The sequence below is a fragment of the Clupea harengus genome, chromosome 7 (assembly GCF_900700415.2).
Source record: "Clupea harengus chromosome 7, Ch_v2.0.2, whole genome shotgun sequence".
Classification (NCBI taxonomy): domain Eukaryota; kingdom Metazoa; phylum Chordata; class Actinopteri; order Clupeiformes; family Clupeidae; genus Clupea; species Clupea harengus.
This window is the reverse complement of record NC_045158.1, coordinates 24,501,405-24,513,080: the sequence shown is the minus strand read 5'-3', so window position 1 is coordinate 24,513,080 and position 11,676 is coordinate 24,501,405. Positions and strand designations below refer to the sequence as shown.

At 48.3% G+C, this 11,676-nt stretch overlaps 1 protein-coding gene across 1 annotated transcript in view; it reads left to right on the top strand.

The window, feature by feature from the left end:
- Nucleotides 1–11,676, top strand: part of hmcn2 (hemicentin 2) — a 61,293-nt gene that overhangs the window by 43,804 nt on the left and 5,813 nt on the right. Inside the window, exons 49-68 of the mRNA XM_031569872.2 lie at nucleotides 1–104; nucleotides 453–560; nucleotides 883–1,017; nucleotides 1,489–1,623; nucleotides 2,266–2,535; nucleotides 2,764–2,954; nucleotides 3,462–3,675; nucleotides 4,106–4,240; nucleotides 4,816–5,006; nucleotides 5,245–5,326; nucleotides 5,463–5,633; nucleotides 6,034–6,186; nucleotides 6,755–6,892; nucleotides 7,116–7,237; nucleotides 7,746–7,989; nucleotides 8,413–8,472; nucleotides 9,285–9,404; nucleotides 9,653–9,787; nucleotides 11,027–11,146; nucleotides 11,525–11,650. The exon at nucleotides 1–104 is cut by the window's left edge and continues 61 nt beyond it. Of these exons, the coding sequence (XP_031425732.1) occupies nucleotides 1–104; nucleotides 453–560; nucleotides 883–1,017; nucleotides 1,489–1,623; nucleotides 2,266–2,535; nucleotides 2,764–2,954; nucleotides 3,462–3,675; nucleotides 4,106–4,240; nucleotides 4,816–5,006; nucleotides 5,245–5,326; nucleotides 5,463–5,633; nucleotides 6,034–6,186; nucleotides 6,755–6,892; nucleotides 7,116–7,237; nucleotides 7,746–7,989; nucleotides 8,413–8,472; nucleotides 9,285–9,404; nucleotides 9,653–9,787; nucleotides 11,027–11,146; nucleotides 11,525–11,650 (2,954 nt within the window). The remainder of the gene's footprint in view (nucleotides 105–452; nucleotides 561–882; nucleotides 1,018–1,488; nucleotides 1,624–2,265; nucleotides 2,536–2,763; nucleotides 2,955–3,461; nucleotides 3,676–4,105; nucleotides 4,241–4,815; nucleotides 5,007–5,244; nucleotides 5,327–5,462; nucleotides 5,634–6,033; nucleotides 6,187–6,754; nucleotides 6,893–7,115; nucleotides 7,238–7,745; nucleotides 7,990–8,412; nucleotides 8,473–9,284; nucleotides 9,405–9,652; nucleotides 9,788–11,026; nucleotides 11,147–11,524; nucleotides 11,651–11,676) is intronic.

The following is an 11,676-nucleotide window of genomic DNA, read 5'->3' as shown; positions in this document are numbered from 1 at the left end:
CCTGCCCTGCCAAGCCGCGGGCCGCCCAGAACCCATCGTCAGCTGGACCAAGAATGGAGCCCAGCTGGGCGTCCGAGGGGGCAGTTACCGGGTCCTGCCCACAGGTGCGTACGCTACCAGACCTCACCTCCCTGTCCTACCTGGGCTCTTTCTCAGAAGTAGTGTTACTAGACCCTTTGATGACATTAGATTGTTTTTGAAGAAGCTTTGATGATAACCTCTATATACTGTAGATATGTATATATTGTAGATGTGTATATATGGTATATATTGTGTATATTGGTGATAGAATTTGTTACTTTGACGTTTGAGGTTTTACAAACATGCAGTTAGATTTGGCAGGCATCAAAATGCATGTATTACATCTTTGCACGACTGCCCTAAAGGTTTTTGTAATATGCACTGTGTGTGTGTGTGTGTGTGTGTGTGTGTGTGTGTGTGTGTGTGTGCAGGAGCACTGGAGATCACAGCCAGTCTCCCGAGCCACGCTGGGAGGTACACCTGTGCAGCCCGTAACCTTGCAGGCGTGGCCTACAAACACATCACTCTCAGCGTGCAAGGTGAGACTCTCTGACATCACAGCACATCACATTCGGTTAGGATGAACTATAGAGACCCAGGCTTTGGCATTTGGGTGAAAGCATCTTTCAAACTTTAAACTTGATTTATTTATATATCATCTGCCAGGTGACCAAATGTAAATAGAAATGCTCTACCAGGTGAGCTACAGACTTATTCATAGTGAATATTCATAGTGAACTCATGCTCATGTGGCCTGTGTCCTGTAAGAGGTATCAGGTTCCTAATGGGAACTCATGCCCATGTGGTCTGTGTACTGTAAGACGTATCAGGTTCCTAATGAGAACTCATGCCCTTCTTCAGAGCCTCCTGAGATCAAGCCCATGGCCGAGGAGGTGCAGGTGGTGCTGCACCAGGGGGTCGTCCTGCCCTGCGACTCGCAGGGGTTCCCCCGACCCTCCCTCACCTGGCAGAGAGAGGGCGTTCCCCTGGCAACCGGTAAGGCATCAAACTCTGTGTCAATGTGCAGACTTTCCCTAGTCACCCCTGCCAACCACACCCACTAAATACGTATACAGGACACTGTTGTTGGTAAATGTCATTTGAAGTCACAGTTGACAGGAAGTTTAGAATTTGACATCGTTTTCAAGTGCCTTGAGAGTTTGTTTGTGTTTGTTGTGTATCTTCTGATGAAACTTGAGAGTTTGTTTGTGTTTGTAGAGTATCTTCTGATGAAACTTGAGAGTTTGTTTGTGTTTGTAGAGTATCTTCTGATGAAACTTGAGAGTTTGTTTGTGTTTGTAGAGTATCTTCTGATGAAACTTGAGAGTTTGTTTGTGTTTGTAGAGTATCTTCTGATGAAACTTGAGAGTTTGTTTGTGTTTGTAGAGTATCTTCTGATGAAACTTGAGAGTTAGTTTGTGTTTGTAGAGTATCTTCTGATGAAACTTGAAACCCAAACTTCCTTAGGTCACCGCATGGCTGTTCTGTCCAATGGAGCTCTGAAGTTCTCTCGGGTTACACTGGGAGATGCCGGAACCTACCAGTGCCTGGCCCAGAACGCAGCTGGCACCGCTGTGGGTAGAACACGTCTGGTGCTGCAAGGTACGGAACATCCTCCGGGAGGGGGACTGGGCCAAGGGTGGCAGAACAGATCATTACCTCTCCCCACTCAGAGATTGGCATAGCTACTGGAACAGACACACTGTAGGAGTGGGCTTGGTGCATGCTGGGTAATGGGTGCGTGCAACGGTTAAGTCATTGTTGAAAACCTTTCCAAAATGAAACGGACGTCAGTAGCTCTTCTTTTTCTCTCTGTCTGTCTCTCCACTCTTCACCTTCCTGTGCAGTGACAGGGGGGCCAGAGGTAATGAGGTCAGGGGTCATGAAACACTCAGCAGCGGCACAGCTGCCATAGTGCGCCCTTTAGGTAGCAGGGTGTAATGCTTAATTTATGCTACTCCGAGCCCTCTCCGAGCAAACCTTGTACGGGAAGTTTGAAAAATGAGTAGGTGCACGGCACGAGGTGCTTGTAGAGGGTTCGGAGAGAGCAGTTAAAGTCGGAGAGGCGTTCCCTGTGTTCGGAGAGGCGTACCCTGTGTCCGACTCCGTGAAATCGGAGTAGCATAAATTTCGCTTAATACATATTTACATGTGGAGCTTATATGTCCTGTAATGTATGTACACACACTAAACACATGTGCAGCGTTATTAGGTAATGTCTGACGCGCTCTCTGCCCCTCCCAGTGCCCCCGGTGCTGAGTGTGCCCCGGGTGGAGTACACCGCTGTGCTGGGGCAGCCGGCCAGCCTGGACTGTGGGGCGGATGGGCAGCCCCCCCCGGAGGTGAGCTGGCACAGGGACCGGCGCCCCCTGGTGGACGGGTCGCACCTGCGCGTCTTCGCCAACGGAACCCTGCGCATCGCGGCAGTCCAGCGCAGCGACACGGGGATCTACACTTGCTCCGCCCACAACACCGCCGGCAGGGCCAGCCATGACATCAGACTCATTATCCAGAGTGAGTGGAACACAGAACGCTCAAACCAGTAGAACTTAGAACACGTGTGTGTGTGTGTGTGTGTGTGTGTGTGTTTGTGTGTGTGAGTGTGTGTGTGGGTGTGTGGGTGTTTGTGTGTGTGTGTGTTTGTGTGTGTGTCTGTGTGTGTGTGTGTGTGTGTGTTTGTGTGTTTGTATGTGTGTGTGTTTGTGTGTCTCACTCGGTGTATTATTCTCCTGTTCCCCTCAGTCCCGCCCATGATTCCTGTTGGCCAGTCGGAGCTGTCAGTCATGCAGGGTTTCCAGGCGCTGTTGCCGTGCGCAGCACAGGGTCAGCCGGAGCCACAGGTCACCTGGGAGAAGGGCGGAGTCAGGGTGCCCAACCGCCCGGGAAAATTCACCACACTGCGCTCTGGAGAACTCATCATCGAGAGGGCTGAGGTGTGTGTGTGTGTGTGTGTGTGTGTGTGTGTGTGTGTGTGTGTGTGTGTGTGTGAGAAACACCTAGTATAGGTATAACCCTAACCCTAACTCATCATCAAGTGGGCTGAGGTGTGTGTGTGTGTGTGTGTGTGTGTGTGTGTGTGTGTGTGTGTGTGTGTGTGTGTGTGAGAGAAACACCTATAGTATAGGTATAACCCTAACCCTAACTCATCATCGAGTGGGCTGAGGTGTGTGTGTGCGTTCATGTGTGTGTGTGTGAGAGAAAGGCCTATGGTATAATTATAGGACTGTGTTAGTGCCATGTTAAATGAAAGAGCTGTTGGAACAGCTTTGTGTGTAGAGGCGCCTGAGAGAGACGGGTGGTGTGTTCATTCCCAGGTGTGCCTTTGCATGTGGGTATTATCTGTGGCTATAACGGCAAGATTGAACACAGACACCATGTCAGCTGTGTGCAGCAGTGCAGTGAGCAGTGAATCCCATGTGACGTGTCTGTTCTTGTTGCAGTCTGTCGACGCAGGTGTGTTTACCTGTGTCGCCACCAACGCCGCTGGCTCCGCGCGGCAGGACATCCAGCTGTCTGTCAACATGCGCCCCGCCTTCAAGGAGATGCCTGGAGACAAGACTCTGAACAGCGGGCAGAGCCTCACCCTGTCCTGCCAGGCCCAGGGCACCCCCACGCCCAGCATCACCTGGACCGCCAATAACAGCCCGCTTACAGGTACACACCACACACACACACATGCACACCACACACACAACACTACACACACACATGCACACCACACCCGTACACCACATTACACACACACTACACACACACTACACACACACTACAGCGGGCAGAGCCTCAGCCTCTCCTGCCAGGCCCAGGGCACCCCTACGCCCAGCATCACCTGGACCGCCAATAACAGCCCGCTTACACACCACACACACACACACGCACACCACACACACACATACACCACACACGCATACCACACACACACATACACCACACACACACACACACACACACACCACACACACACACACCACACACACATACCACACACACACGCAAACCACACACACCTAGGCTTTAGGTGTAGTTGTCCACTTGTGTTTGGATTATTATGGTCTGTCCTCAGCAATGTGGTCTCTCTTCTCAGGGGTGACTGAGGATGACTCGGGCCGCAGCTCGCTGGTCATAGGGAACGTGACGATGGCCGATGCGGGCACCTACCTCTGCGTGGCAGAGAATAGCGTGGGCAGCATACGGGCGCTGTCCTTCGTACGCGTCAGAGGTGAGCACTCAGCTCTGGCACTCTTGTAATACTTGACATACTAATGCTACTAAATACTACTACGTACATACTAATGCTACTGCTATTACTACTACTACTACTGCTACCAGGATTACTACTACTATTACTACTGCTACTACTACTACTACTACTTCTACTGCTTCTACTACTACTGCTACTACTACTACTACTACTACTACTACTACTACTGCTACTGCTACTACTACTACTACTACTTCTACTGCTTCTACTACTACTGCTACTACTACTACTACTACTACTGCTACTGCTTCTACTACTACTGCTACTACTACTACTACTACTACTGCTACTACTACTACTGCTACTTCTACTATTACTGCTATTACTACTATCACTACTATATAAGCTAATAATAATTATTACATGATAAGCTTAATTTGTGTAGCACTTCCTAACAACAAGGTATAAAAAGTGCTTTACAGACAAGGTAGAACAGAGCTTATGAAACACTCAACCTGTTCTTGTGTTAACAGCTCTGAATAATAAGGTGTGTTTGATCTGAGCTCATGTTCTGGTTCTGATTGTCCCTCTAGAGCCCCCATCCCTGAGGGGGGAGGCCCACACCTCCCAGACGGTACCGCAGGGCGGGGTGGCGCTCCTCGACTGCGCTGTGCATGGTGACCCGATACCGGTGCTGCGCTGGTTCCGAGACGGACGACCACTCCTGGGCTCCTTCCGACTGCAGCCCCTCCGCAACGGCTCATTGGCCATCTACAGTGTCACGGTAACTACAGAACCTGACCGCACAACACAGTCGTCATGGGTAACACCAGCAGAACACAATAGCCTGCAGTAGAACTCCTACCATGTGATATAAAATCTGGTCACACCGTTACACACATAACAGTGCCCTTGTTCCATTGTTAGTACAGTGTAACAAACTGAGGAAGACTGAGTAACTGCACATTGATTCATTGAGATTTGTGTGTGTGTGTGTGTGTGTGTGTGTGTGCGTGGGTCAGAGTGGAGACTCCGGGGAGTATCGATGTGCAGCAGAGAGTGAGGCTGGCGTGGCAGAGAGGACCATCTCTCTCAAAGTTCAAGGTGAGTCCTAAAGCACTACACACAGACCAAACAATACATCCTTCTCCCACAGTACTACACACTGTGTAACTGCTTCTCTGTCGTCAGTACCTGGAGGTTACTCCAACTGTGTGTGTAACTGTTTCTCTGTCGTCAGTACCTGGAGGATACTCCAGCTGGCAGGCCTGGGGCCCATGCAGTGTCACCTGTGGGCGGGGTATCCAGGAGCGAATCAGATTGTGCAACCATCCCGCACCAGCCAATGGCGGGCTGCCGTGTGAGGGCCCGAGTGCGGATTCCAGAGGATGCCAGGCCTCTCTGTGCCCAGGTACTACATGCCTGCAACACACACACACACACACACACACACACACACACACACACCTAGATAACTTAAAACAGCTGCAACACACACAGAATGGGGAAAAACCGGATGGTTGTTTGCAGAAGGATAATGCCTGTGTGCTGGAGGTGTTTGTTTTTGCGTTGTATCTGGGAAATGTGTTGATGCGTAAAGGTGAACCAGTGGTATCATGTTGTCAAGAGTATATTTCAGTCATGAAGTACAGTCATTCTTTTGTGTTTTTTTTAATGCAAATCATACCTCCCAAGAAAAAAAGGTAGAATAACTATATTCAAGATTTGTATATTCACGGAATAAAAGATAAATACTTTTGGACATTTGATGACTAATATTACTGCCCTAATTGCCCCTCCTGTTCCTGTAGGGGAGTCTCCCCGGCGGGCGCGGGGCAGTTTGATTGGCATGGTGAACGAGCGGGAGTTTGGGGTGGCATTCCTGGAGGCCAATATCACAGATAACCCAGAGGAGGGCACCAGCACACTGGAGGCCCATGTGGACAACATCCCGCCCAGTGTGGGTGAGTTACTGAGTGTGTGTGTGTGTGTGTGGGTGAGTTACTGAGTGTGTGTGTGTGTGTGTGGGTGAGTTACTGAGTGTGTGTGTGTGTGTGTGGGTGAGTTACTGAGTGTGTGTGTGTGGGTGAGTTACTGAGTGTGTGTGTGTGTGTGTGTGTGTGTGTGTGTGTGGGGGGTGAGTTACTGAGTTACCCCGACACAGTGTGGGTGAGTTACCCTGACATAGTGTGGGTGAGTTACTGAGTGTGTGTGTGTATGTGTGTGTGTGTGGTATATGAAGACATCCCGCCCAGTGCGGGTGAGTTACTGAGTGTGTGTGTGTGTGTGTGTGTGTGTGTGTGTGTGGTATATGAAGACATGAAGTTGTGTGTTATGTGTGTGCAGGTCCTCTCCTGCGCGTGCCGGAGTCTGTGTGTGTGTGTGTGTGTGTGTGTGTGTGTGTGTGTGGTATATGAAGACATGACGTTGAGTGTAATGTGTGTGCAGGTCCTTTCCTGCGCGTGCCAGAGTCTGTGTGTGTGTGTGTGTGTGGTATATGAAGACATGAAGTTGTGTGTTATCTGTGTGCAGGTCCTCTCCTGCGTGTGTTGGTGTCTGTGTTTTCTCCCATCTACTGGACGACGGCGCACCAGACGGAGGAGACTCTGAATGGCTACACCCAGACACAGGGCCACTTCAGGCAGGAGTCCCAGCTGGAGTTTGAGACCGGTGAGAGGTGCTAGCGTCCACACTCACTCCGTATTTATAAACACTCACTGCGTACGGACAGACCCTCGGCTGGAGGTGCTAGCGTCCACACTCACTCCGTATTTATAAACACTCACTGCATACGGACAGACCCTCGGCTGACCCATGGATCATTCCTTTGATTCATTCACCCTTATTCATGATAGGAGGGTATGTTGGCTTCATGTGTGTGTGTGTTATGTAGGGGAAATCCTGAAGCTAACACACGTTGCTCGAGGTCTGGACTCTGAGGGGGTGCTCCTGGTGGACATAGTCATTAATGGCTACCTCCCCCCTACACTGGCAACATCACACCTCACCCTTCAGGTACCCCCCCCCCCCCTACCCCCCCACTCAAAGAGTTTCCTTACGTAATAGCAGTTGTTGCCATGGTTATAGTGGTACTGGTTGTAGTAATTGTAGTAATAGTACTAGTAGTTGTAGTGTGTGTAGTAGTTGTAGTAGTAGTCAGAATCAGAATCAGAAATCAGAATCAGAAACGTTTTTACTGCCAAGTAGGTTTACACCTACCAGGAATGTTCTGTGGTACATTGGTGCAAACAATAAACTTACACAATAAACAATAAACATATTAAGTACTTTAACAAACATAGGAAAAACAATATATAAAATATATAAAAAATGAGTATGTAAATACTTAGTACTAGTAGTTGTAGTGGCTGTAGAAGTAGTACTAGTAGTTGTAGTAGTACTAGTAGTTGTAGTGGTTGTAGTAGTGGTAGTAATAGTATGTCATGGACAGTAGTGAATCCCATCCTGTACATGCTGAGGTGGTGAGCTGTGATTTGATGAGCATCTCCACTGCCCCCTGCAGGAGTATGATGAGTCCTACGTGCAGACCGGCCAGGGGCAGATGTACGCCTGGTCCTCCCAGAGCCACCAGCGCGAGGACGGGACGCCCCTGACGCTGCGCTGCAACCACACTCTCGCGTTCGAAGGGCCCCAGGAGAGACAGGGGCCCCTGCTGCAGCTGCTGAAGCTCACGGGGGTCAGCAGCGTCTACAGCATGTTCACGCTCAGCCTGGACTTCCAGATGACCGCTACCCTGCTGCTGCCAGGTCAGTCTCCAGGCACAGACACCAACCCAACATGGGCGCAGCAAAGACACGTTAGAGGACTTTGGCAGAGCGAAATAGAACATAAATATTGTTTTAAAGGAAATGAAGGAGAAATGTCAACATACATTTGTCTTGAATATGACTTAAATATGATGTAAATCTGGTATAAATCTATTGGCATTAATACAAGAAGAATGTGACTGTAAAGTTTTATTTTTGTAATACTGTGATTTAATCTGGACTGAAAGGAGAAACACCATGAGTAGAAGAAATTACAGAATCACACATATTTGTCAGTAACCTGTGAGTTAAGAGTGTAAGTAGGTATTTCACAGGGGACAGGAACCTGTGGGTTAAGAGTGTAAGTAGGTATCTGACAGGGAACAGGAACTTGTGGGTTAAGAGTGTCCTGCTTGTGTGTAGATGGTGATGGAGAGTCCTGCCCCAATGGGTTTGTGCAGGATACAGCTTCATATTGTACTGGTGAGTATTAAAACAACATTTACGTAGCGTATGGTTGGTGTATGTATGGTATAGTATGGTGTAGTTAGTGAATGTATGGTTGGTGTATGTATGGTATAGTATGGTGTAGTTAGTGAATGTATGGTTGGTGTATGTCTGGTGTCGTATGGTGTAGTTAGTGAATGTATGGTTGGTGTATGTCTGGTGTCGTATGGTGTAGTTAGTGAATGTATGGTTGGTGTATGTCTGGTGTCGTATGGTGTAGTTAGTGAATGTATGGTTGGTGTATGTCTGGTGTCGTATGGTGTAGTTAGTGAATGTATGGTTGGTGTATGTCTGGTGTCGTATGGTGTTGTTAGTGAATGGATGGTTGTGTGCACACTTGCACATGTGTTTGTGAGTCCAACTGTCTCTCCTGTGTGCAGATGAGGATGAGTGTGAGGTGGGCTCTCCCTGCTCTCACTCCTGTGGTGTGTGTGTTTGTGTGTGTGTGTGTGTGTGTGTGTGTGGTGTGTGTGTGTGTCTAACGCCTGTCTCTCCTGTGTGCATATGAGGATGAGTGTGAGGTGGGCTCTCCCTGCTCTCACTCCTGTGGTGTGTGTGTGTGTGTGTGTGTGTGTGTGTGTGTGTGTGTGTGTGTGTGTGTGTGTGTGTGTGTGTGGTGTGTGTGTGTGTCTAACGCTTGTCTCTCCTGTGTGCAGATGAGGATGAGTGTGAGGTGGGCTCTCCCTGCTCTCACTCCTGTGTTGTGTGTGTGTGTGTGTGTGTGTGTGTGTGTGTGTGTGTGTGTGTGGTGTGTGTGTGTGTCTAACGCTTGTCTCTCCTGTGTGCAGATGAGGATGAGTGTGAGGTGGGCTCTCCCTGCTCTCACTCCTGCAATAACATCATGGGTGGATTCTCCTGCACCTGCCCCACTGGCTTCTCCATCTCCCCCAAATCACACACCTGTCAAGGTCAGACACACACACACACACACACACACACACAGACAGACAGACAGACACACACACACACACACACAAACAGACACACACACACACACACACAGTCATTCACATACATGCACACACACACACGCACAAGTCACACACACACACTCATTAGATCCAACCACTGATTGTACCCACCATTGAGCTGCACTGACCTGCCTGCCTGCCTGCCTGTCTGACTGATTGACTGCTGCGCTGCGCTGCCCTTACAGACATTGACGAGTGTGCCCAGGGCTCCAACATGTGCCACTACAACCAGCTGTGTGTGAACACGGTGGGCATGTACCGCTGCCAGGCCAAGTGTGGGCCCGGCTTCAAACCCAGCCTCAGTGGAAATGGCTGCGAGGGTGAGTCCATATACCACACACACTAGAGTTCTTATACCACACACACTACAGTCTATATACCACACATATACCACACACACTAGAGTCCATATACCACACACACACACACTAGAATATATATACCACACACACACACACACACACACACACACTAGACTCTATATACCACACACACACACACTAGAATATATATACCACACACACACACACACACACACACTAGAGTATATATACCACACACACACTAGAGTTCTTATACCACACACACTACAGTCTATATACCACACAAATACCACACACACTACAGTCTATATACCACACACACTAGAGTCCTTATACCACACACACTACAGTCTATATACCACACATATACCACACACACTACAGTCTATATACCACACATATACCACACTCACCAGGAAGTCTATATAGCACACTCACCAGAGTCAACAGAAGTCAAATGATCAGAAGAAAGAGATAGTGGCAACATTCCTTAAAGCATCTGTAATGCCTATTCATGTTTTCAGATGTGGCTTTCGATGATTTAAGTTACAAGTGATTTATGTTGCTGGTATAAAGTTGGTGTACGGTGACCGAGTACTGGGTTGTGTTCGGATTCTTAGATAGCTGTCTAATCCTTGATCTCTTGTTGGAGAGGTGTCTGACGAGAGAGGTCCTTTCGGGGGAAGGTATCTCAAAAACCGTTGATTTCGAACAGTCTATTAAGATAGGATGTATGGCAACATGACGCTGTGTCATCATGCTGTGTGTGCTTATTTGCTAGCTAGCAGCTACTGTTAGCGACCTGGCTAACGGATACATCGCTAACGAAACAGACTATTTTTGTTAATCAATCATGACATAAGTACATAGTACACTGTTTATTTCTCGGTAACTTTTTTAAAAAATTACCAAAAAAAGCAAAGAAACGTACATCGGTGAATACTCAAATTTGTCTCCGGTTAGGGAATGGCGCAGAGAGTTATGGGTAATACCTGCCGCCATAAGAGAGCCAGGCAGCTCAGATGCTCTCTTGAAAAATGACCGTTATGTGACGTATTTCAAGGTATCTTACTAAAGCGGAAGAGAAGGTTTAAGACATTTCGAACAGTACTTGCTCTCTTACTAGGGAGGAAGGAAGGAAGGAAGGGAGCATTTTAAGCCTATTCGAACAGACCCCTGGTTATGGGTGCTTCCTATTGGAGACTGTATTGTGACTGGATGTTATTTTTCTTTCAGATGTGGACGAGTGTAAGGAATCTTCTGTGTCGCCATGTCAACACCAGTGTCTCAACTCACTTGGCTCGTACCGCTGCTCCTGTCACCCTGGATACCAGATGTCTGGTCATCGCTGTCTGGGTAACTACCATACTTACCTCAACACTTTCACTAGTTCACCTACCCTAATTCCTCCCTTACCCCATCTCTTGTTTGTTCTTAACCCCAACACTAACATTAACACACATATATCTTAACCAGAAGTAAGACTCTACTAAAACACTGAAATAGAATATTCCAGAAGTGACATTCTAGTCATTCGTAGCATTCTTTGCTCCTGGTATCATCATGGAGTGTAAATCTGTGTAGTTGCTGACTTTCCCTTTGAGAGGAATAGTCCTGTGTTGATGAGCTCCTGTCCTCTGAAAAAAAGAGAAATGTAATATTTGGGTGGCTTCAGTCAGAACAGTGAAAAAACTATAACTGTGTGTGTGTGTGTGTGTGTGTGTGTGTGTGCAGACATCAACGAGTGCATGAGAAACGTGTGTCCAGCCAATCAGCAATGTCGGAACACAGACGGCGGGTACCAGTGTTTTGACAGCTGCCCTAGTGGCATGACGACAGCGGAGGATGGCTCCTGTGTGGGTATGTTACCATGGCGACTTTCATCA